Below are 26,734 nucleotides of genomic sequence, written 5' to 3'. Positions count from 1 at the left end.
TTCCCATCTCTCCAAGCTATGAATATTGAGATCCCTCTGAACGCTCTCCCAAGCAGTGTAGTATCCTTCTGTAGCTGGGGCCTCCAGAAATGTACAAAGTACTCTTTGGTGAGGCCCGATCAGTGAAGTAGCAGATCCACCTCCCTCTGCCTGCTACTGCTGCCTCTAGCTATACAACCCAACACCCCTGCTTGCCGATGCTTAATTGTACTGTGTGCTTACCTTTAAATCCCCAGAAATGACTCAAGTCCCTTTCTAAGCTAATAGGGTCCCAAATGTAATGTTCTAATTTGGGATTGTTTTACATTGAGCCCCATTGCCACAAATGGCTTTACTGACTAAGCTGCAACACCAACTGTTTTTGGGAGAGGTTCAGAAAAGTCTTTTCAGCGTGACACAATGTAGGCTTAGAACCTTGTGTTGCCAACTTAATTTACATAGAGCCAACCATAATATTTATAATAGACAGGGCTGGCTTGAATCAAGTCTGATTGTTATTAAGCTCTTGATCCTAACGACACAAAGGAGCAAAAGACTGCTTTCCTAGATCAAAGTGAAAAAACAATTTGCCTGCCATCGCCCCCCCCCCCCCCCGCAATTATATCATGGCCCATAAAATGGTCTGATCAACTATTCTTGTGTTTTGATGTATGAAATTGGGTATTGTAAAACAGTTTTTAATCCAGAATTCGACTTCCATACATTAAGTACCATAGCGATTCTGCTTATCGTAGGAAATATTACAATTACAATATAATCACAACAAAAACCAAAGAACAAAATTGTCTTTTTACTTTTTTAATTGGTATTTTAGTTGAACTTCCATTTCTATTTATGTCAATATAAAAGTAGAAAATGATAAGTACATAGGTGTTTTTTTTCTTTCATGGTCTTCAGACTATGCCTTTTCTCTTTATTTAGCATCCACCCCATGTCAGTCGAGCTACGTGATCAGTCTTTTGTTTGGTGGGTTTTACAAATCCCAAGAGCTCCAGCTCGGAAACGGCTCTGATAAAACGAGCACTGAAAAAATTGTGAAGGAATCCAACTAAAAAGACAACTACATGTCGATCCAGTGACTTCAAATACCCTCAAATGATATGCTCTTAAATATTTATCATCCTCAAAGCTTTAGGCGAATTCTCTTCTACTACATAATGTCTCTTGTAAGAATTATTAAACCCCTCCTGGTTTTAGTAGCAGTATGTAAACTAGGTATACAATACATACATAAGACTGTATACCTAATGTGTGTAATTATATATATATATATATATATATATATATAATATATATATATATTTTAGATTAGACCTCACTTTTAGACACTAAGAAACCAGTGTTCTGCCTGCAAATATTTGTCTTCTCTTGAAGCAGAAACACATGCCCGGATTGACCTTTCAGCGTGAAAGACATTAAAGATCACTTTGAAATAAATAACCCTGCATAGAACACATTCTGTGGCCCAGACAAGCCCCTGCATGTTCACCATTTGTAATCTACATCTGCTGCTTCCACATTCAGCCTGCGACCGACAGGCGAAAGAAAGGATACTGAGTAACCTTATCCACTTGATTGGAGGCATCCGAGTCGCTCCCATCATTAGCATTGACCACGGTTGCAAAAGCCTGCAGATAGGAAAGCCATACTGAATTGGTTCACTTAGAATCCGTAATATCATTAATAAATTGTTACTGTCCAGTTTTTCTTTTTAAACACATAAAAATAGTCACAACAAACCCAAAAAGGGGGCCTATACAATTATGCAGGGAAAGGAGCCAAAGCTTTACAGCACTTTGCCTACCCCCAGTGCCACCTTTTTCATGCTTTATAAGCAGGGTATAGCCATAAAGTGGCTAGGGCATGAACAAATCCATGCACTAATACCAGTCTAAGGGTCCCAAAATTAATCTGTCCCCCCTTCATGTGCTTAATTTGGGATTTTTTTACAGTATCAGTGAAGCAAACCACATAACTAAGACACGTATAGGAATTGTTTAGCTTGGCATTGAACCGGTTAAGCATACGACACGGTGACCTTGAATGCACCTGAGTTAACGGCGATCTGTAATGTCACATACCTCTAACCAGTCATACAGGTTAATCAGTCTCCCGCACTCAAGATGCAGTTTGTAGGCAATGCAGATATCCGGGGCCGAGCTGGAAATGGAGCCACTCTCACTCTCCATGCACTGGTAATAGGGAGGAAACATGTCAACAATCTAAGCAGATATAACACCCCCAAGCCCTATAGTGAATAGCAAAGAATAATTAACACATTTCACAATGTTTTGATCCAGCCACTCGGTATCATCAAATACGACTTGCCAGGAAATCTTTTTTAGATGAAGAAAATATATGCCTTTCTTATCCAACTTGAATTGAAATGATAGCATGTCTCCCTTCCCCCACTATGAAACGTCTTTAGATAAATCTTGTAATACCATTTTGGCTCGGCGTTATAATTGATTACAACCTTTTAAAAAAAACTCAATCCAGGTTAAACGTATATGAATTAGTTCCTTTTTTCATTTTCAGACTTGTAAGTCTCACACTTACTAAATGTTAAAAAGCCTTTAATGAGTCAATTTTCTCACCAGATATTCGATGCCCGTGTAGCCCTATGGCCAGGACAACTTAAACCAATGCATTCCAGCTCAGCCTGTGCCAAGGCTATGGAGTGACCGCTGTTGACTAAGGCTACCGAGTTTGACTAGCTTGTTGGGAATGTGTGATGTTAACTAAACGGCCAATCATTTTAATCTCTAAATTACATGGAATTACCTGCAACTCAGAAATTCCAAAAGCGTCTTTATTCCAACAAGCGGTTATTAGCCCCAGAACTGGCTTTGCGGCTCCGGAAGTGAACATTCCTGATGAGCGTAAATCAGATACAGAGCACTGGGCTTCCATGTTAACAGATAATACAGGAAAAACAAAAGTTACCTTTAAGTAAGATCCAGGGTTGTTGAGAGCCGCGTGAAGTGCACTTCTAGGAACGGCATTCAGGTGCCTGCGGATGGTGCTGGCACCACTAAAATATATCACTTCATGCAAAGGCTGGGACTCGGGGGGCGCTAGATACTCTCTGAAACATACAAGATAAACATACGTGTGTTGCTGAGGAAGCCCCTAAAGTTATAAAGCAACAGAGTGATCTATCAAACAGTTCCAATGTAATCAATTACCTTAAGCTCTATAGGGAACATGTAACAAGATATAACATTTAGGTATAACCGGCAATGGCTCAATACCTAACCAATACCTACACATGCATGACCCCGTGAATGTGCATGCACATAACAATTGCTGGTTGCAGCCACTGGTAAACTAAAACAGGTGGAATTATTAAGGAGTGGACACAGGGATCAGTGAATTATTCTTTAAGAGTTTAAGATATGTTTAAATTCCAGCCCCCGTTTCAGAGCCTTGAAAGGCGAGAGGGTTTCCTGTTAATGCAACCGGAGGCTGCCCCGCTACATTCTGCAACGCACAGTACATCGATATGTAAAGGTATAAACAAAGAGAATGACCGAATGAGTATATATATTGCAAATAGGAACTTGTGACATGTTTTTAACTGAGGTTGTGAAATGTGTCTGCAATTTGCACACACAGCTGTTGCAAGCTCAATGCAGCATGGTTCAATCAATTTAAAGGTACACTCCACTCATCATATTCACTTTACTGCATATGATAACTGAGGGGTCCCTTTAAATTTACATGGTATGCCCTTGCGTCTTTTCCCCACCCCCACACAACTATTTGCCCTGCAGGACCACCGGCCAGCTTCAGGGCTAGCTTGGTGAGGGTTTGTGAAGAGATCTATTAAACACCTTTGGGATGAACTGCTAGTCAGGCTTTCTTGTCCAACACCAGTCCTTGACCTCACAAATTCCTACACAGACACACGCCAAAATCTTGCGAAGCCTTCCCAGAGGAGTGGAGGTCGCAAACGGGGATCAAGTTGGCCTAGTTTTGGAATGGGATGGCCAACAAGCTCATGTAGGTGTGATGGTCAAGTGCTCACATACTTTTTGTTTATATTGTGTATAATTATAATGCTCTCATGATATCAAACAATTGCAAACACTACACAGGTTTAGCCTTAAAAAAAAATTGTGATATATATATAAGTATATTCCAATTTATATTTTACATTTCTAGTACACCAGGGTGACTAGGAACAGGAAATTGTTCAACCATGACTTCCTGTTTACAAGGGTAATAATATTAGGTAACATAGGCCAAATTCCCTTAGTCATTCATCACAATGGGAAAGACCAAGGAATATAAACGTATTAGCAAGTTTATTGAGCTTCACAAAATGGGAAGTGGCTATAAGACGATAGCAAAATACAAAGAAATAACCATTTCCACCATCAGGGCAATAACTAAGAAGTTCCAGTCAACTGGAAATGTAATACATTAACCTGGAAGAGAATACGTGCCGATATTGTCTCAACGCACTGAGTAGAGGATGGTTCGAGTGGCCAAAAAATCTCTAAAGGATCACAGCTGGAGAATTGCATTAGTTAGTTGTGCCTTGGGGTCCGAAAGTCTCTCAAACTACAATTCGACAACGCCTACATCACCACAAGTTGTTTGGAAGGGTTTTAAGAAAAAAAGCTACTCTCTTAAATATAGTGGTGGCTCTTTAATGTTTTGGGTCTGGTTTTCTGCCAGTGGACATGGACATTATGTTAGGATACATGATATCATGGACTCTATCAAACATCAACAGATATTAAATAAACACCTGACTGTCTCTGCCAGAAAGCTTAACCCCTTAACGTCCATTGCCGGGTCAGGCACGTCATGCAAAACGGTCACTTAACGACCTATGACGTGCCTGACACGTCATCAGACTTAAACAAGCTTAGAAAGTGATCAATGATCACTTTCTAAGCTTAAACGGTGTTGCTGTAATGCCTCGATGTCGAGGCATTCAGCAACACCGAGATCGGCATGATGGGCCATGTCTGGCCCCTCCCCGGGGGGCGTCAACAGCCGCCATACATTGTATGGCGGCGGACGCCCGTTTTAAAAGCGTTTAGGAGGCGATCAACGATCACCTCCTAAACTTCAATGGTGTCGCTGGAATGCCTCGATCAGGAGGCATCCAGCGACACCAAACACTTACCTCTTGATGGACTGTGACCGCTCCGGAGAGCGGTCAGAGCCGCAGCTGCACGCAGTCTTCACCATCCGCAAGATGGCGGCGGCCCGGGAAAAAAAATAATAAAGTTGAAAAAGTTCGCTAGACGGTCTCCTGACCTTCTAGAGAACTCTGGCTCCACTTGCTGGTTGAATACAGGTACTGCATTCAACCATACAAGTCAATGGAGGCCAGCTTTCTAATCACTATGTGATTAGTAAAATATTTAAAAAAAAAAAAGAAAAAAAATTAAAAAAAAAAAAGAAAAAAAGAAAAAGCTTAAAAAAAACATGGTAACATTTAAAAATTATTATGCTTTAGAGGAACTATCCAGTTCCAGCAAAATGTAAAAAAAAAGTCCAAAAAGAGTAAAATAAATAAAATAAAAAAATAAAGTTTATTATTATGAGCAAGTGCTAAAATTAGCGCTGTATCTTCCCAAAAATCCTGACGTGGAAAAATTTAAATAAAAGCATTTCAAATACCCAAGGGGTGTCTAATTTAAAAAAATGAATGGTTTGATGGGGTAAATTGGAGTGGCCGGGCTCAAAGATAGGGCATAGGCACAGACTGACCGAAATGGGGAAAAAAAAAAGCGCACTTCCAAAATGTGGCATTTTAACCTCAAACACCAGACAAACCCATACATGTGGGGTATGAATGAACTCGGGAGATGTTCCTGAACACATATTAGGGTGTTGTTTGATAGTGACGTATACCTGGAGCTATAAATTTATACCCAAAGTACAATTTGTGTGAAAAAAAAAAAAAAAAAAAATACGACCACAAAGTGTGGCAAAGGCTGGTGGTAGAATCTGATGCATGGAAAGGGTTAAATACTACCATTTTAAGTACCTTGGGGTGTCTAGTTTTCAAAAATATATGGTTTTATGAGGTAAATTGTAGTGGCCAGGCTCAAAGATAGGGCATAGGCACAGACTGACCAAAATAGGGGAAAAAAAGCGCACTTCCCAAATGTGGCCTTTTAACCCCAAACAGCAGTCAAACCCATGCATGGGTGGTATCACTGTACTCGAGAGATGTTATTGAACACATATTAGGGTGTTGTTTGATAGTGACGTATACCTGGAGCTATAAATGTATACCCAAAGTACAATTTGTGTAAAAAAAAATACCAAAAAAATACTAACACAAAGTGTGGCAAAGGCTGGTGGTAGAATCTCATGCATGGAAAGGGTTAAAATACTAGCATTTGAAATACCTTGGGGTGTCTAGTTTTCAAAAATATATGATTTGATGGGGTAAATTGCATTGGCCGGCTTCAAAGATACCCGAAATGGCACATGGGGGGAAGAATTACCAGATTTGGAAAAAATGGTTTTGAAATAGCAAAATGCTACCTGTACTTAATGCTCCATAACGTGCAGAAAAAAGCAAAAAAACATAAAAACATTGGGTATTTCTAAACTCAGGACAAATAGTAGAATATATTTAGTAGGTTTTTTCATTAGCTTTTTTGGATGAGTAAAAGATTTTATGGGAAATTAGATAATATGATTAAAACAATGGTATCTGAAGAAAGCCCTTCTTGTCCTGAAAAAAACAACATATAATTTGTGTGGGTTCACTAAATGAGTGAAGGGAAAATTACATCTAAACACGAACACCGCAAAAGTATTAAAACAGCCTCGGTCCCAATGGTACAATAGGTAAAACACAGCCTGGTCCTTAAGGGGTTAAAGCGTTAAAGGTCCGTGGTTGGATCTTTCAGCAGAACAATAATCCAAAACATACATCAAAATCAACACAAAAATGGGTCACTTACCACAAACTCAAGGCCCTAACATGGCATTCCAGTCCCCTAACTTGAACCCCACATAAAACCTGTGTGTGTGTGTGGTGAATTAATGAGAGCTCACCGGCATTGGCCTCAAAATTTGAAGGCTCTGGAGAGATTCTGTATGCAGGAACGGTCTCAGATCCCTTGCCATGTATTCTCTAACCTCATAAATCATAATAGGAGAAGACTCAGAGCTGTAATCTTGGCCAACTGAGGTAGTACAAAGTATTGACTAAAAGGGTGCCAATAACGGCTACAGATATATTTAATAAGCTAGTTTTTTTGATAAACCCGTGTTGTGTTTGCAATTGTTTGATATCCATGAGAGGACCGCATTTGTGTATTTTTTTTAGGAAAAGATCAAAAGGTTAAACAATAAAGACACATTTTTACAGCCTTCTTTGCTCAAGGGCACCAATATTCGTGAAGTGGGAAGCAATTGGTATCCTTTCAAAAACATGGACAAATAATGTATTTTCTTGCAAATCCCGCTAACATTCCCTTACTGTATTTTACTTCTGTGGACTACAATGTTCAAAGGCCACTTATTTTTACATCTCACAGCATCTCAAAGGACACACCTTACAAGACCATCTATGAAATCAACAACTTGAAGACGAAGGCATTCAAACTTGCTTGGTTTCTTTGATCTTCTTGTTTCTTTCATTTCTAGTAACGTCTATAAAAAAAAATGTGCGATAAACGTTGGAAGGCTTTTAGCACAAGGTTCTGATTTATTTTTCCCCCGACCCCCTGCTGAAGACAGGTTTAAGTTTGTAATAATTTATATACATGACTTTAACATAACATTTAAAATACATGTTTCTGGATGGGTTTATTGATGTTTATTTTTAGTAAAAATTAAAAATATAGTATAAAACATATGCATTGGGTATGTAATCTTTTCGATTTGCCTGACACAGACATGAGTGTTTGAAGGGCATCTGCGGATATTTCCTTGGAAACGAAAGTTAAAATAAAAAGTACGGCAGTGCAGTTCTATCTGACTGAAAAGACTGAGAAGGAACCTAGCAGTATAATTATGATAAAATGTGGCTGAAATACATTGTTTATGAACAAAAATGAAGATGCCGGCACGTTCACATACATTTCCTTTTATGTATTCATTGTCTAGAGATGGGCCTGTCGTGATGGTAAACCACAGTGTCAGGACTTGTATCGGAAGATCTATCAACACGATCCTCTTCCTGCTTCTGGCAGGTCTGACTTCCATTTGAACCCACTCCCTAGATTCATTAATTGAATCTGCCTATATAGAATTGTTCTTGGAGATATTTAGCTCTGCGTACCTGAGATATGTCTCAATGTGGCACAACTAGCATTAATATATGAAAGTCCTGTCCCGAAGTTCTCACCCTTCTCCACAGCAACCACAACCTTAGAAAATCTGCCTGAATCAACTGCAAACAGATTGTTAAAAAGGAATTTATGATACATTTCCCTTTAGTGTGTGTATATATATATGTGCATATATATATTATAACATGTAGGTTGGGATACAGAACTGTAAAATGTAGGAATTGAGAAATGTGTCATGTCTGCTTGAAAAGTGTTGTCAAAAGGGTGTTACGAACAATATTTCATTAAAAAAAATGATGTGCTGTAGCTTTACTGGAACAAAAAACAGTATTTGGCGGTGATGTCACATCACCAAGCCGAAAACAAAGACTTAATTAGAAACGCATGAACATGTTCAACAAGTTCCAGCATGGATTTTATGTGATATTACAACTTTGTGGAAACCTTCAACTACTGCCAGGCATAACAGTGATTCATGAATGGCTATTTTTGACATGTTTGTGACACACCAAAACACGTTTCACATGTAGATAATTACCATATTTGCTTGATTGTAAGATGAGGTTTTTTTTCAGAGCAAATGCTCTGAAAAATAACCGTCTTATATTCGAGATCATCTTCTAATCAGACCTCAAATAGAGGTCTGACTACAAGACTAAGATCCAGATCCCCCGCAGCGCTGCAGGGGACCTGGATCCTCTTCTCTGGCACCCAGTGGAGATCTGTGTGATGCGCGCAGACAACCACCACTGCTGCCGGCACTTCTGCCGGGGCTTCTATGATGGAGCGCCAGTGTCACATGACCTTCCGGTGCTCATTCATAGAAGCCCCGGTGGAAGTGCCGGCAGCGCAGACCTGCACTGGCTGCCACCACTGCACACCAAGGAATCTGAAGCACGGGGAAAAGTCTAGGGAAGCACTTGCAAATCTGGGGGAAGGGTAAGAGTGGCATATTGGGGATATAAGGGGTTTCTGGAGGCAGAGTGGCATATAGGGGGTTAAAAGGAATGTCAGGGAGACAGTGGCATATAGGGGATTAAAAAGAATATCAAGGAGGCAGAGTGGCATATAGGGGGTTAAAAGGCATATCAGGGAGGCAGAGTGGCATATAGGGGATAAGGCATTTCTGGGGGGCAGAGTGGTATATCAGGGGGTATAAGGCATATATGGGGGCAGATGTGCATAACTGGGGGCTGGTTGGCAAATAAAAGGGAATAAAAACAAAAAATATGAATTGATATCTACTAGTAAAAAAAATTTCTTATAGGGTCGTCTTATATTCCGGCTTTTTCTTTTTTCCTAAATTAATATTCAAATATTGGGGGGTCGTCTCATAATCAGGGTTGTCTTATAATCAAGCAAATACGGCATTTCATAAAAGTCTTGACTTTTACCTGGAACAGATTCTGTGCCAATGATACTCTCTAAAATGCATATTCATACGTGGTGTGCAAAGATGGTTGACTTAAAGGTCATCTATCCTTTTTATATGCATACACACTCAGAGCATAAAACGACCAAAGGTTTAATGGCTACTGACCTTCTGAAGTTGATACAGGTCTGTTTTTTTCTGCAGAGCTTTCTGAGGCGACGTATCATCAACATCAAAGTTCTCCAAATGTTCTCCTGGAAAACATACGATCCAAGAACACTTATTCCATAAGGTTACTAGTAAGCATATAATGGGTCAACTATGCAGTCTACAAAGACCAATTTTTGGTTAAATAATTAAAACAGGGCCCTTTAACACAGGATGCCACGAAGGCTCATGCCCATGCCGCCATTATCTCCTGCCTTGACTACTGTAAGTCTCCATCATACATGTCTTGCCCCTGTACAATCCACCATGAATGCTGCTACCAGACTTATCTTTCTATCTCATCACTGTACTATCACCCCTACCCCCTTATTTCTAGTTCTCATGGACGCTTGGAAGACTTCTCAAGGGCTACACCTATCCTCTGGAATACCCTCCCTGGCCTATCCATCTTCCCCCTTGCCTTTGGTCTTTCTAAAACTCCCTAAAGACCCACTTCTTTAAGGACACCCACGAATTTACACCATTCCTCCCATATTCCTTAGCTCACCCTTCCTATATTGTAAGATCTTTTGAGCAGGGCTGTTATGTTATCTACTGCTTGTTATGTCCTGTTTACCCATTGTATAGCACTGTGAAATATGATGGTGCAATATAAAATAATAAAAAAAAAAATAATAATGCCAAAGTGATTGGCAATAATATATTTGAAACTCCCACAATCAGTTCAGCTCTTTACTTGACTTCATTTATCTTGAACCTAAGAATTAAACTTTGATGTCTCAATGGCAGACCTTCTTAGTTCAATGGTACGTCTGTGGTTCAGAAAGCATGCGTACTGCTAGGTTCCTTCTCAGATTGGCTGTAGACCAACGTCTACACTAAAACCTTGGAAACAGCTGGACAGGAACTCTTAGCAGATTACTTTTGATAAACATAAGAATGTCCAAAAATCTTAAAGAAATATTCCAAAGAACAGGAGAAGAAATCCTCAGAAAATCAAATTCCTTAAAAATCTCACACATCAGTATGTCCCTAATAATGACTTGGTCTTGAACCCAGAGCATGACAGCAGACATGACTAGACAAAATAGTACACCACATCATAATCCACACATAGAGAAACAAAGAGCTAGGAGGCCCTGCTCTAATAAGCTTGCAATCTAAAATAGAATGTATTGACCAGACAAGCTATTGTAGTACGTCTATGGTAAAATGGGAAGCCCCATGTGAGAATAAATATGTGAGAATAAATATTTTTATTTAATTGATAAATACAGTACAGTACAAAGTATTGAAGAAAAGTTCTGTGTCAACCTTGTGAGAAGCTACACTTTCGGAAACCACATCATTTGCTTCCCATTATTCACGGAAGGTTGAATCTTCTGCACCTATGCTGAACAATGGTGTGGTAGAAAAGCTCATCTTTCAGTGCCATTATATTCATATAGTTTAGTTCTCTCCATCTTTCCTGGTTGAGGGAGGAATTATACCAGATGCTACATCCAAAGTTGTTTAAAATATGTTTAATGGTCACTCCTGAATTGATGCTGTTGACACAGCTGCAACCGTGGGGTTTTGGAAGGATCATTATGGTTTTCATTAACCGTTTCTGCACTACAAGACAGAATAACACCAGAATTAAAATGCATAGTATCAGCAGGACCTTAAAGCTAAAAGGGGGCAGATCAAAGGAACATAGCTCTGGCAACACTTCAATGAAGCCTGTATGGTTTTTGATCCTCTTCACCACTCTGATCAGAAAAGGGGTTTCTGGGATGTAATATTACCATCCCCACCTCCATGTTCTAAATAAGAAAAATGGTTTCCTTTCTAAGAATAGAGCTATAAACTGCATCACAAAGCATGTCTCACGAGTCCTCCTCCCTGTGTAGTTAGACGCAGAATAAAAGAGGAAGTTCTAGCAAGCCATCAACGATTCAGAAGAAAGCATCCTGAAGATCAAATTGCATAAAAAAAACAAATACATAGACAGCGTGGCAGATTGCCAAAGAACAATTCATTTAAATTATATTTCATGAGCCAGAGCTGTTCCTGTTCTGCACCAAAGAGATCTCAAATGATTGAAACAGCAGGCACACGCAAATGAGGAGTCCGTGTAACCATGGGTAAAGAATCAAAAAGCGACATACCTTGTGTTCTGCGTGTCTTAATCCGACACGTCTGTATTGGTATACGTGTATTTTCTTTTGATTACAAATTCCACAAAAAACCCCCCCCAAAAGTAAACTTAACAACCATTTAATATGCCAATGTGGAATTTGCTAAAATTGCATTAGAAGCTCATTGTCCCCTACAAAATGAAATTCTAAACCAGAAACCATACCCCTTTGGCGAAGAAACCCAAGGAACAGTACATTTCTTACTATGGTTATGATACCAATTTTCAAACATTACACCTTAGCGTTTTTATTTCTTTGTTAAAGGGACACTCCAGCCATCATATGCATCTTGAAATGTCTGTGCTGTCCCCCTGCATTTGTAGTCTGTTGAAACTCCCCATATGCATTGGACCTTTAGTCTGCCCCCCCCCCACCATTTTCTGTCCCACAACCAACACATTTCTTCTTCCATCTGTAAACTGCAGGGCAAGTACGAATAATCTTTCCGCATGGAACTTATCAGCAACATTTCCCCGTTGGTACCGGGAAGAATAGGTCATTATATGGTTTCTGGACCCTGTCTAATTGGGTGTTGTGGAAAGGCAGGAAGCTCTACTCATTCCATACCCTTCTGCATATTCCCAACCCTTCCACCCAAATGATGATCAGCAACAGATTCTATATATAAAATGGATGTATAATTATCAGTGATCATCATGTCCATCAATACATTATAAATCGTGTCTGGTATTAATAATTAATAAGAAAAACTGGAAGTAGCCATATTAGCTATAAGAGAAAGAGAAGTCTACAGTCAAAGTTGATACCTTGTATTTGCCCAATGTAGAAAAAGATGTAATGTTTTCAGGGCTCCAGAGAGGTCTCTTCTTCATATGGAACCAATTCCATCTGAAGAAGTTTGACCTCTGCGGTCCCAAGGGCAGTTGTAAAATTAATAATTAAAATATTTTAAATAACACTGCCTTGTTTTTAGAAGATTGAACTTGGTTATTAGAGCCCATCCCGAACAGTGTGTCAACAAGGAGCTGCTTTAAATTGACAGACAGTAAAAATGTGCTTCTTTTACAATAATGAAATCATGTGGAACATTGTAGTGTGGACTCAATGGACATTGACACCAATCTGTAACATATGCTGAAATTGAACCCCCTTTCTTCCAGGCCAGGGACTCTTGGGAACGTATAGATCAGGGGTTCTCAAACTGCGGCCCTCCAGCTGCTGCAGGACTACATCTCCCATACTCCTTCAGCTTTAGCTGAAGGAGCATTATGGAAGATGTAGTCCTGCAGCAGCTGGAGGGCCGCAGTTTGAGAACCCCTGGTATAGATCTTTGTTCCTGCGTGTGACGCGAACACTCTCAGTTTGCTTATACAAGTACATCTTATGTGAGATGCAAGTAATACGCATACCTGGGACTCTCTTTCTTCTAGGGGAGTGGCTTTTCGAGGTCCACATACAGCTAGCCCAACCCCCTCACAAAGCCACTCCCCTAGAAAAAAAAGAGCCCCAAGGCACCTGGGATTCTCCCAGGTATATTACTTGCCTCTCACATATTATATATACTTGTGGCATGTTTATGCCCAAAAAAGAGGAAACTGACCTGAAGACTCAGGGATGCAACAACTTAACCCAGAGACTCTGGGTCAAACCGGGAGGGTTCCCTGATATGGTAACATAACTTGAAACAGACAGCAGCTTGGAATCCTAGTTCTCCATTTCAACATGTGAAACCAACCACTGCACATTAAGAGACTGCATAAACAATTGCAAATAGGATTGGCGTCTGCATGTATCTAGAAATCACAATCTATTTTCATGTTTAAGTTAAGGTGTTGTTTTTTAGTTTTGTTTTTCTAATTAAAAAAACAGTGGTTAAATTGTTGTTTGAAAAAAATCAAAGGAGACAAAGTAAAAAGGGAAATACACAAATATTTTAAGTACATTGAATTGGTGCGTTATTGCCAGGCAGCTGCACAAAACCACTTGGTGTCTACAGAAGTCCACGCTTTTGCATAATGTGCCTCCGGTACCCGATCAGCAGCTGTGTCTGCCACTTCACTCCACTAACTTCAACTTCTGACAGCACAGGCATTCTCCTCGCTAATGTCTTACTGTCAGATTCAGGCAAGGATTTGTAGGGATGCGCAATGATAATAATAGGAAAAAAATGAAACTTTTTCTCCACATGTCACGATAAGGCTATTGGAAGGTGGTCATGGCAAAAATACACACAAAAGCCACTTTTTCATTGAATAAAAAGCAATCAAAAACCAAGGTACGCTGCGTTTAGGATCAAAGTTAGAGGGTTAACTTCAAACGATGGTTTAAATATGGTGAAGCCAGAAGAAGCTAATTTTAGGATCATGTGTAGACTCCAACTTTCTGAAGGCAGAAGATCAAAGTGCCCTTGACAACTTTGGTTGATGCAACGTTTCTTTTAAGTAACAAGTTTATAGGTAAATTCTGTGAGACATATTCAAATATCACATTGTGTTTGTCAACGATGCAATAGAAGAACTGTATTGGTGACACCTACCTTCGAGATTCTGGAAGAAGAACAAGAATTCCTCTAGCTTAACTAATGCATCCCCAAGCTGTTTCCCAGAAGATGGCTTCAATTCGTCCACACATTTCTGCAGCGTGGCCACAAGCTCATCTTTAGCTAACATCCTGCAAAAAGAAATAGATAAACAATAACATTTATATAAAGTAACAAAAAGCAGCAGCTGTATGCGACTTGAGAAGCCGCAATCTACACTAAGCAAATACAATGTATTTTATTTATAAAAAAAGGTGTATTCAGGTAAATTTAAATAAACTGAAATATTCCCATCATCTACACACCGCTACAATATGAAGGGGGGGGGGGGGGGTTGGTGCCAAGCAGACCATGTTTAATACACTATGAAGTGGATTAGTACAACCTCGAGTTAATAAACCCTCTCTATGTGTCTACTCATTCAGAGAGACCTGTTCAGCACATATCAAAATCACAGTAGCCATATGTTTTTTTCTGCAGCAATTCTCTAGCAGGGCAATAACAAACATACTACTAATAGTTTTGATGGTAGCGAGTCTTAAAAAAAAGAAAAAGAAAAGGTGTGTGTGTGGTTTATATATTTGCAAGTTTTAATAAGGCTATATTTACAAAGCTGTGTAAATAAGACCCTGATGTCAAGAAGTCATAGGGTCTTGTCTGGCGCCTCGAGATGTTGAGTGGAACAAAGCAGCTTAGCAAACTTAAGTCATAAGGTTCACGTGCCTACTGTGTATCTAAACAAGGAAGAGAAGGAGCTTAAAGACACAGTTTATTGTCCCTGACCCCCTCAGTAAAGAAGAATGGATATAAAAGTACTTGATAAGAACCGATACCATCACCCGGTACACCTGGTACTGATGTACTCGTAGGGCCCCTTTTCTTGGCCGCAGGAGTGCGCTGAAGCAGGCACCACGGGTCCACGGGTAACTGAGTCGCCCTGTGGGGTCACATAACACTTGTCTCACTGGCCGTGAGACAAGACTACAAGGCAGGAGTGAAAGGGAGTGGGGGAGTAGTGCGTGTGTGTGTATATGTATGCACTGTAATGTCAGAGTGTGTATGTATGTCAGTGTATTCGTGTATGGTGTTGCATAGAGTAGTGTAAGGATGTGTGCATGTGTGTATGGTTACCACATGACATTAGTGTGAGTGTCAGTATAAAATGTTAGAGTGTGTGAATGGTGTTGCATGTGCGTATGGTGTTGGTATGAGGTGTTACTGTAAAGCGTTAATGTTTGTGAGCATATAGTGTTAGCACGTGTGTGACTGCCATTGTATGGTGCTACACTGTGTTTGCGTGTTAGTAGGTATGTTAGTTGTGGAAGGAGTAGGTGAAGACACCAATAACCCTAGGCTCTCATAAATTGGAGGAAAGTAAGGCGGGGTGATGGGTGGAACATAGGCGGAGCAACAGGCAGGAAAAAGGGATGGACATGGGGCAGGCTGATGGGAGGGCCATGGGGGCTCAGGCTTTACACTGATGCAAAACAGCAGGGGACAGGGGATGGGCAAATGCATATTGGGTGATTCTGCATATTAGGTCATCCTCCAATGCACTTGCAAAAGGCAGACCACAAAAATGTAAAGGGACCATACTCACATACATTAATGTGTAAATAACTGGAGTGTCCGTGTAAGTCATTTTGAAACAATTCTTTCTCAGAGAGGGGATCACTGAAGAAAAGATGACAAAACTAACAAGCTCTGTTTTTTTAAATATTCCATGTACAAAAGACTATAGAGCTTTACATTGTCACATGAGACATGCAAGAATGAGATTTGTTGGCAGAATGGGTGTTATTCCATACTTTTGATGACTTTGTTTACGTGCAGCCATGTAGGACAAACTGATCACAAGGCAGGACGTAACTTTTAAAAGTGTAGCAGCTTTTAGTTGTTATGATATGTGCAACTAGCTTTACAGATAGCTCTTGCAAATATTATTTATGAGATAAACCTTTTGTTCTGATATTTGTTTTTGCATTATGGATACCTGGATGCTTTGCTGCATCTAGTGGGGGACTATATCATGATGGGGAAAGTCAGAGAACTATCCCAAGAGTTAAATGGAACGGAGTCTATGGTTCTTTGTTTTTTATGTCACTGACAGAGCGTGAGCGAGCAACAAGGCCTACAGCAAGACATCCTTGATTTGTGTATTTTCAGTAAAGAAGAAAAACAGTTATAGAAATGGAAATGTTCATTCCACAGTCCATTAACAGTTTGGACTTTCTAAACTAGGAGTCAATACTCTAATAAACAAAATCCTTTAGTGACCAGTTTATAAGTGAAACAGATTATATATATATATATATATATATATATATATACACACACACACACACACACACATACATATACACACACACACACCGGTATTATATTTATATGAAAGCTACTGACAGAAACAAAGCAAGATGTGGTAAAGGAACCCAAAAAACGGAAATTGCTAAATTGCATACGTCAGACAGTTCTGCATTCAGCAAGTTCCTTACAAGAATGACCTAATTCTAATTTGTGTACTGTGGTGCTGAAATAATAATAAGAAAAAAGTCTGACAACCAACTGGAGGCTACATCATAACTACAGTAAACAGGAACACATGAGCCAGTAAAATGATGTGGTCTTTACAGAGTCCTATCCAAATGAAGGTTGCGTGTACATTGTATATAATAACGGTATAGGAGTACACATGCTACAAACTTTATACTTGTAAAGTAAACACATTCATATTAGACCTGGACACAAACGACTCGGATGAATTTTCTGTTTCTGGTCCGGAGTGCTTTTTCCCTTCGGAAATGAAATTAATTGTCACTTACCCTCTCCCTACCTTCTCCACCAACCGCTTCCTGTCCCTCCCAGCTCCACTTCTGGTCTTGCCACTTTCTTGGTCTTCTTCCTCCAGCTACCTGCTTGGTTATCCCGGCCTTCCGGAGCACTTCTGCAAAAGGGTGGAGCCATGGCACCCACTACGAGGACAGCCTATCCTCATTACTCCAATCACGGGTGAGGTTGTCCCCGTGGTTGTGCCAAGGCTCCACCCTTTTGCAAAAGCAGTGCAGGAGGCCGGGATAACGGAGCACATAAACGGGAGAAGCGGACCAAGACAAAAAACAACAAGCAAGACAAAAAGAGGAGCAGCAGCAGACAAGGAGTCAGGTACACGGAAGCGGCTGGTGGAGGTGGTAGGCAAACAATGAGAGAGCTTGAGAGAGAGTGAAAATAACAAAACGCGAACATTTTGGAGCTCTCTGCTTTGTTTTTGTTTTGTTGGGGGTCCCTCCTTTTTTGGACATTTGTACGAAATTATAAAATTGGCAAATTTCATTAATATTCTTCAAATTCATATATAGTCTAGCAATTTTAAAGAATCACATGCCCCCCCATTAAATCTTCTCTCACCCTCTCCTCTTTTTTTGGGGGGGATCCCTCCCCATAGGCAACACTGTCCAGCAGTCCCTACCTTCCTGGACAAAAACAGATCTGGCAGATCTTCCTTCCATCCTCGCACACAGTGGCAAAACACATCTCCCGCAGAATCCCCCGTTTATTTGCAACATGAAACATGCACCTAATATTATGCATGAACGTGCATACGATGGCTGGAGCGCCCCTTTAAGATTTACATTTGGGGAAAACTACCAAGTAAAATTCCACAGGGCTGTTCTCAAACAAATAAACATACCGGAGCAAGGACAATGCTGAATTGTAGTCTTCTGTTTCCCAAACTTTCTTTTCTAGACAGGCACAGTAAAGCTCTCTGATCTAGAAGCAAAAGGCAGGCATTTAAAATAATAATATATAATAAGAGGCAGGAGTACATACGCTACCATTCAAAAGTTTGGGGTCGCCTAGCTGTTTTCATGGGAAACCAGGACATTTCTCACTGTGCTTACATAATTGCAAAAGGGTTTTCTAAATAATCAGTTAGCCTTTTTAAACTTAATCTTGATTTAGCGAACATAATGAGCCATTGGGACACAGGAGTGATTGCTGCTGATAAAGGGCCTCTGTATCCCTATGAAGATATAGTCACATACAACATTAACAATGTCTACACTGTATTTCTGATCCATTTGATGTTATTTTAATGGACAAAATTTGCTTTTCTTCCAAAAACAAGGACATTTCTAAGTGACCCCACACTGTACGCAATATTGCAATATAAATGATTATATCTACAACACCAATGACAAAGACTGGCAAGCTATTCAAAGACGTGTCAGTAAATCAGCAGCATGGTTGCTTTACGTATTTGAATGCCAGATTAATATTTTGTTGTCCGTAACACATTATGAAATGAATTGCCATGCAGCTTTGGACAGATGTGCACCCCCTGCTGGATAAACACAGGTATCACATACATTGTGATATCACCTTATTCACTGGTGTGACCCCCCAACAAGAAATACACTTAAATTGTACCTGCTTTCCCAGAGGGTACTTGGGAAGAATACTGGTGAAATGATGTAGACATCTCAAGACTGGAATGAAGTTTTCATGGTAAGATTGCAAGTCTTCAAGGAACCTCTGTGTTGTTGCCTGATGAAGAACGAGAGCAAGGCGGTGATTCAACAGAACTATTTGTGCTGGACTATAGAAATTGCAAATTACACAAGCACTTGGTTAAAGTCCGTTTGGAGACTGTGTCATCCTGTGTCTGCCAGATGAATAATCTAATGGAGATAACGATTTTGTTAAGTATCTTAATTTACTACCTACTTCTTTTGTTGGTAAATTACCGGTATTATTTTGAAAGGGAATAAAAAAGTTGCAACTCTTTGTGGTCTCCATAGAAGCATTACAATATCATACAGACATGGTAGATTTTGATAGTTTATTAAAACAGCTTGCTAGTTGGCTTGGAATTAGCTATTGAAAATGAATAAAATAAGAGTACCACTGAGAAACAAAAGAAAGAGGCGTTATAACCCCCCTTTAACTAGACCACGGCACAGAAAGTGACCACGTGCCCCATGCCAACGAGGGGCAATCGCTCAGCATGCAGCAGGGGGATAAAGGAAAATACCGGTAATGCGGGGAGAGGGGACTAGTTTCTAATTTTCAATCATGCTTTCAAAAAAGCAATCATTTTAAAAATATATATATAAAACACAAAGGATTTTTCTTTATTATTATTTATTTCAAATATCTTTCTTTTTCTGTATCGTTTTGGTCTGGGTAGAACGTGATCCAACAGAGCAACTACTTTTACCATACAATCCACTCTCATGGCCAAATGTCCCGGGTTAAAATAACCTCCCCTGTTAGGAGAGAGATACCACAAGTAGCCAGGAAAGTAACCAATAATCATTCATAGTGAAACAGTGTCTTGAATGGCGGAAAAGAGTTTGCGTCAATGAACGGAGTATTGATTAGTACACACAGAGCACATATGCATGCACCGCATCATTGTATTCATACCTTTAAGTAATCGTCGCTGGTCAGAAGATTCACTTGTATCTCTGGTGTCTGAATTTCAACATAACTAAAGCAGAACAAAGAGGAAAGCACTTTAATGCATGTTAGCCGAGTGATTCTTTAAATATTTGCTTGTCTGGATTCTTTAGGGTCCTCCCATAGGCATTTGCCTCTTGTCCCGTCCCCGGACATATTAGTTACCTCATAAAGGAAGATAAATGGCGGATGTTTTCGCACTGCGAGTGTGACAAGTCCTTCACGTGTTCGGTGGCCTCAGAAAGGCTGCAGCATAAAACACTGAGAGGCTGGGAGTAGAAATGTTCTATCACCGCCAGCTGTAACACACAGGAAAAATGTCAACTAACGGACCTCACCAAAACAAGAGACATTGTCACATGAAGGACGCTAGGCCTCAAAAATCTCATCTGTAACATGGAAAAGTGTGCCATGTGTCCCCTTTTAAAATAGTAACGACTGGCAGCACTTTATATCCAAATGCAGATAGAAAATGTATATTAGATGCCTCAATTATATTCCCCCAACATGCACACAATGTATGTATCTATGAATGCAGCCTTCTCAGGAATCCGGATGCGTAGGTGGCTAAGGTGGTAGTTCTTCACTTTGTGGACCACTTTGGCCAACCCCATTATGTAGTTATTTTACAAAACGGCATGAAGACAAATTACTGGGAAGCCATTGGTGCTTAGTCTAAATGGCTGGAGAGAAGATCATGAGGACCTCTTAAAAGCACAGAACCATGGGAGCCCTTAATAAGAACAGAACTGTAGGCATATGCCTAGACTCTTTACGGATGCTGTAAGAGATGACCCAGACACTAGCACTAAGCATTTGTTCTTTCACGGTTGTATAGTCTATAGAGGAGAGAGCTGAGCATAAATCCAGTGGCGAGCCATCTCAGCACTGGAAGGGAACAATAATTGCCCGATTCCCAGGAAAGCTAAAGCTGATATGTAAGAACTTCTGCAGGAATCCACATTAGGTCTAGCTACTTCTCACTGCATAATAGTTTTACCTGAAGCCCTTTGATGAAATTCTGTACAGAGAAATCATGGTACAAAAAGATGGTGATGAGGACCTGGAGGACTTTGCCACTGAGCTTGAGAGGGAACTTATTGGAGAGGAGCAGCTGGTGGGGATAGAAGCAGAGACATTGTACTTATTTGTTGGAGTCTTCCAGAGAGGCTTGGGGAAAAAAGTAACAGCCACAGATGACAAAAAATAGCATGCTCAGATACAGTAGAAAGAATATACGAAACTAATGAAATCCAAACAAGTTCTGCAATGGCATATTAATGTTTCCCAGCATATCGTTTATTGCACATGACAAAGCAAAGTGCTTAGCACTCAAGAACTCAAGAACCAAATGTTATGCCAAAATACAAAATATCTGAGAAAGTTTAACCTATTAAGAGGAGACTCCCCTGTAATGTGTTATTCCACGGACCCTTATTTATATATACATTTATATTATATATATATATATATAGCAACATATCCATGATAACCTCACAACATATATGTTTCCATTAAAAAGAACTGATAAGATTTTCAGAGCAGACATGTTTCAGGTAAAGTCTAAAAAAACCAGGCCAAATAGTTTAGCTAAAGCTTAACAAGTAACAACTGTATAGTTTGTGCTCATCGAAACTTTATAAGGTTTAAATGGTGTGTAGATATGACATCTTATTAACTACCAATAACCTTTATTTAACATCGTTGCTGCTTGAGACAATTCTTTTATATTATAATCATATGTATATTGCAATATCTTATTAAAGCATTTGTGTCCTTTCAATTTTAAGACATTGTACAATTAATTATTAAAATTAGGATTTATTCTTTGGGAGTTTTGATATTGCTTAAATGCCTAGATTCATGAGTTACCTTATTGATTACTGTTGATAAATGCTCAATGCACGACAAAGACTGGAAAAGTTCTATGCAGAGCAGCGAGGAGACGGAGTGCGAGAGAAGCCTGTGGATTATCATTGGTGAGGTGGCAATCCCAAAAACCAGGACAAGTGGCAACTCATGTATGTAGCGACTGTGGGAATGCATTACAAAATAAAAATAGTTAGGGACCCCAGCCTTATCAAACACAAACCTGTTTTGTCCAATGAAAAGGTGTATTACTGCAGGGTTACGACAGATTATAAGAATTAGAAAAATATCTGAAATTACAAAATGCACTTATACTGTAAAAAAAGAGACATTTGCAGTTAGTTTACTTAACTTTCTTATAGGTGGCTTCAGACAGTCTAAAACACTCACCCCTAAATGAAATTAATTACCATGCCTGTAATTTTCCAAATGTAAAAAATAACGGTTAATTGAGTATAGTCAGAAAGTAAGGCAAACGGTTATTTACTGTACCTCTCGATCAGTCTTGAAACGTAATAAAACATGGTATTTTTAGGCACCTACCTGCTTATAACAATGAATTCCTGAAGAACGCTTGCTGTAAAACTTTCCAAATCCTTGAAGATGATGATGACAGGAGGTGACTGCCAGTGCCCTGAAGAAGAGGAACGCTTCTTCTTTGGAGAACTGGGTTTCTTCATTGGATAGTAAGTAAAAAAAAAACAAACAAAGGAAAATTACAAATATGAGCTTATACTTAGCAGAATAAATAAGCCAGAAACAGTGGGATCGTCCCAGGGCCATTTGGTTTAAAAGTAAGAGATCTGGTGAAAGTGGCATATTCATTTTCAAAGGGGAGCAGTAATTTAACAAAGGGAAGGAGTAATTGCGCAGACCCTGACAACAGAACTTAAAATGTACAAAAAAACTTTAAAATGTAGGATCTTGAAAAAGTCACAGAGCCACTTTAATAAGTTGTAGAATCCCGCAATCAAGGAACCTCTCTTCTGGTGGCAGGTCACAATATCTGGACCAACCAGTCTGTTAACAACTCCCTATCCCAGCATAAATATTTAGCTTTCTGTAAATAATAATTCTGTATGTTTCAATACATACAGTACATGACAGGCAATCCGATGAATGGTAGGGTTTACCTTTATGGCCTTCTGATACCAGCCATTGAGAGAGGCCATGGAACAGTTCATTTTCCTCTGCGAGACAGTCACGTGCTCCTCCTCTTCATCCATCTCCAGATCCGCATTACAGCCGATTAACTGGATGAGCAGCTTCTGGAGCAGTTGTTTTATCCCTTGGTAGACATGGGTGAGAAACGGACATTAATGGTAAATTCTAAAAACTAAAAAAGCACAGTAATATAACTAAAGCTTTGTAACTAGCACATACCTGGGCATTCCTTGGCTTGCAATAAAACCACATATGGGGTGACAGTATCATTAAGAACATGACAGAGGGTGCGAAAAGTAAGCTCATGATCTGTGACATTGACACCTAAAGAAAAACAAAAATGAGAAAAAGTGAGTCAAACAAAAACGTACATAAAAATCTTATAAAATATATAATAATATAAATATTTATAATTCATGAAGCTTGCGCAAAACTGGTTTTGCAAAGCTAGCAGTCTGTCTAGGTCCCTAAAAGCTTTCTTACCAAAACTAAGTTATGCATTTAATATTTTAACTGAAAAATATGGTATCAACTGTACTAGTTGACTGAGATCATTATTCAAGTTGCCTACGAGTACGTTTTGATGGCATTAGCTGAGCTTCTCCTGGTTGAAAGCATCACTATTTTCTGTAAACAATTAAAACATGACCAATGCGAAGAGAGGTTGCTGATTACAATGCTGATGAAGGCATAGTTACAAACTTAATGTGAAGTTTACCAAGAACGAGAGCAGCCGTCGGAATTTCACTAGATCTCATCCTGCAGCTCCAGTCTTCCTTCCTGTCGTGGAAATCCAAGTGGGATTTTCTTAAAAACTGTATTAGGCTGTCAAACAATTTTACATTTAGTTCCTCTTGAAGTTGCTAAAAAACAAACAAACAAACCTATTATGAAATCTGCCATTTTTTTTATCCATGTATCCATTTCATGATATTATTATTTTCTTTTATTTATGTATCACAATGAAATTTTTAATTTTCATCATATGTCAAGGTTTGGCGAACTTGCTTTGGATCTCGAAGCCAAATCAGTGGCATTTCAGGGTTATTTCCCAGTATGGTGGGGTTTAATTGACTTTACCGGGGACTCCAACCACCCAGCACAAAGTTTTTTTGTTTAAAATAAGCACTATGCAGATGATACCATACATGCTTACTAATTTATTCTAGGGCATTTTAACCTATCAATAATGCCATCCAACCTAGAAGCCTCCTGGAGATCAAAACACTGCTGCAATTATAGGGGCACCCAATGTAGTATGCAGTGCCATTGGGTAATCATCGAGGCCACACATGGAATCCAACATCCCATATAGGCTGACAAGCCTGAAGAACGCGGACTTACTTTCTGCATATTGCAGACAAAATGCGTCTGAAAGCAAAAACACTGATGGAAAACGTAAGTATCCCACCTTACTGTTTCACCTAACACTAACTAAGCACACAACACTGGGTACCCTACTGCCTCCAGCTACACCGCCAACAGCAAAAACAAAAATTCTTATAAATGTATTTATTTTACGTATAGGTATATGCAATAATCTTTTTTTTTTTTCTCTTTTGAAATGTATCCGTATTCGGTTTTGTGTTTGTAAAACCATCAAAAGGTCAAAACGACAAAAGCACATAAGCAATTGAACCTCTATCTGCATGCTCATCTGTTGCCGTAGTAACTGGCAATTCTCAAATCGCTTCTTGCCATCTTCAGGGTCCTTCAGGCCTTCAATAAAATAGTCAGCTAAAAAGAACACAATTCTTTGTCAGGATAAACTGCGATGCCAAATCATGTCTATACGCAGGCAGATTATCAATAATAATAGATACTAAAAGGATCATTTTCCCCAATATTGTGATGCCGACGACTAGAAATTGATAGCCAGCTTGCTAGATTTCAAAGTGAATCCGAGTTTATATGCATCCCTTATATTATCAATTTATCTACTTACCTGCTGCGAGAGATGTCTTTTTCTTTTTTGCACTTGGTTTAAAGACAAAACAGCCCTGAATCAATATAGAAATATATAAATTAAAATGGAGCACGTCACGGAGTCTGAGCATTGGAATATGACATCATTTCCTGGCGCTCAAATATAGAACGCGAGGACCTTGAGGCGCTGGCCTACCCCATCCTAAACTAACAAAGGTGGGTTGTGTGTAAGTGTAAATAAATATGTCAGTGTGTAAATATGGTGGTGTATGTGTGTAAGTATGTGTGTGTACGTATGTTAATGTATGTGTGTGTTAGTATGTTACTGTGTGTGTAGAAATGTTACTCTGTGTGTGTGTATTTACGTTACTGCACGTGTACATATCTTAGTTGGAGTATGTTAGCGTGTGTATAATTGTTACTGTGTATGTGTGTAGGAAGAGCTTGGGGGTCCCAACTGTACATCTCCCGGGGGGGGGGGCCCGGTATGTTACGCCACAAAGTAGAGAATCAGCGGTGTGCATATACCGTATTTGCTAGATTATAAAACGAGGTTTTTTTCCAGAGCAAATGCTCTGAAAAATACCCCTCGTCTTATGATCGGGGTCATCTTATAATCAGACTTCAAATAGGTCTGACTACGAGACCCTGGATCCTCCTGTCTTATGCTTCCCCCCCCCCCCACTTACCGGTACTTCTGAGTCCCCGGTGATCTCTGACAGCCGGGCACAGTCTGTGCGATGAATGCAGACAACCCCCGCTGCTAACCGCATCTCCTCCCGGCTGCAGGGAAGTTGTCTACAGCTCTACACGCTGCCCGGACTACGCACCGGTAAGTTTGGAGGAGGGAGTGTTAAATGGGGGGGGCAAAAGGCATTTCTAGAGGCAGAGTGCTCTATGAAATGCCTTTTAACCCCCTTTAAATACATGAATTACCATTTACTGGTAAAACTTTTTTCCTATAGGGTCGTCTTATATGCAGGCTTTTTTTTCTAAATTAATATTCAGATTTGGGGGTCGTCTTATAATCAGGGTCGTCTTATAATCGAGAAAATACGGTACTTGTTCTCTACTGATTGCCCTAGAGGAGTGTGCTTAAGATCCCTAAGCGTGACGTTTATGGTCCACAGGGTTTGTCACAGTGGGGTATTGGCGAAAAAAGGGCCCACTATTATATTTTTTGCCCAGCGTTCACCAGATACTAACAGATCCTTGAGTCTCATTGTTTAGCAACTTGTAGGATGTAGTATGTAACTGCGGCAATTTATGGAGGCCATTCAAAAATCACTTTTTCTACATTTGGTTTCATTCTATATTATTGTATATCTGGATAGAAAGCAATATTTTATCAACACAGCTGTGACTTAGTTTTAAGCTAACTCCTCGCTGAAAGCATTGTAGGTGGCTAGAAATTCCACAGGTATGTGCAGCAACAATTTTAATAAATTAAATACCGGTATATATAACGCACTCCAGACTGATAAACTGAGTGCTATGGATTCGCCATAGACATCCCTTTTTTCAGTGTGTTTCTCCGCACATTTTTGTTTGGTTTGGGAAACAATGCTGTTCGCTTTTGCTTACATAGTTCTTTTAACTTCGGAACATGTCGGATAATGGGGTTAAAACATAGTTTTCCACAATGTACTGTATATGGAAACATGTAAAGCATTTAAGTACAAAAGCATTACCTTCGAAACAGATGAGGTAGCCATGATGACGTAAACCTGGAAAGCAGTAGGATTAAAGAGGTTAGCAAGATCTTATCCTGAAGCATGCATACCCACCGCACACAGCAATTATTGCACCTCGTTTT

At 39.6% G+C, this 26,734-nt stretch overlaps 1 protein-coding gene across 5 annotated transcripts; it reads right to left on the bottom strand.

Moving 5' to 3' along the window:
• Positions 1 to 917: 917 nt before the first annotated feature.
• On the bottom strand, positions 918 to 26,633 carry LOC149302495 (origin recognition complex subunit 3-like). Of its 5 annotated transcripts, XM_089482607.1 has the most exons (23): positions 26,610 to 26,633; positions 24,938 to 24,992; positions 24,632 to 24,729; positions 23,711 to 23,855; positions 23,212 to 23,316; positions 22,962 to 23,116; positions 22,372 to 22,502; positions 21,832 to 21,991; positions 20,960 to 21,073; positions 20,125 to 20,258; positions 19,927 to 19,990; positions 18,928 to 19,044; positions 18,188 to 18,267; positions 14,493 to 14,630; positions 13,191 to 13,200; positions 10,125 to 10,152; positions 9,820 to 9,857; positions 7,541 to 7,638; positions 2,938 to 3,088; positions 2,445 to 2,452; positions 2,082 to 2,181; positions 1,555 to 1,628; positions 918 to 1,023 (listed from the first exon to the last, which is right to left on the bottom strand). In XM_089482607.1, the coding sequence occupies exons 1-23, from the start codon at positions 26,631 to 26,633 to the stop codon at positions 918 to 920; spliced, it is 2,133 nt and encodes a 710-aa protein (XP_089338733.1). The 5 variants fall into 5 exon arrangements, with proteins under 5 accessions (XP_089338733.1, XP_089338732.1, XP_089338735.1 ...); XM_089482606.1 differs by lacking the exons at positions 2,445 to 2,452; positions 10,125 to 10,152; positions 13,191 to 13,200 and adding an exon at positions 11,134 to 11,171 and having other exon boundaries at positions 2,082 to 2,192; positions 2,947 to 3,088; positions 9,820 to 9,861; ... (1 more) ...; positions 22,372 to 22,481; positions 22,929 to 23,116; XM_089482609.1 differs by lacking the exons at positions 2,445 to 2,452; positions 10,125 to 10,152; positions 13,191 to 13,200 and adding an exon at positions 13,079 to 13,082 and having other exon boundaries at positions 2,082 to 2,192; positions 2,947 to 3,088; positions 9,820 to 9,861; positions 14,463 to 14,630.
• Positions 26,634 to 26,734: the final 101 nt, after the last annotated feature.

This window comes from Sceloporus occidentalis, unplaced genomic scaffold (assembly GCF_023333645.1).
Source record: "Sceloporus occidentalis isolate IW3139 unplaced genomic scaffold, rSceOcc1.0.p SCAF_19, whole genome shotgun sequence".
In the NCBI taxonomy this organism is placed as follows: Eukaryota; Metazoa; Chordata; class Lepidosauria; order Squamata; family Phrynosomatidae; genus Sceloporus; species Sceloporus occidentalis.
Note: the sequence above shows the minus strand (reverse complement) of the source record. Positions and strands in the feature narration are given on the sequence as shown.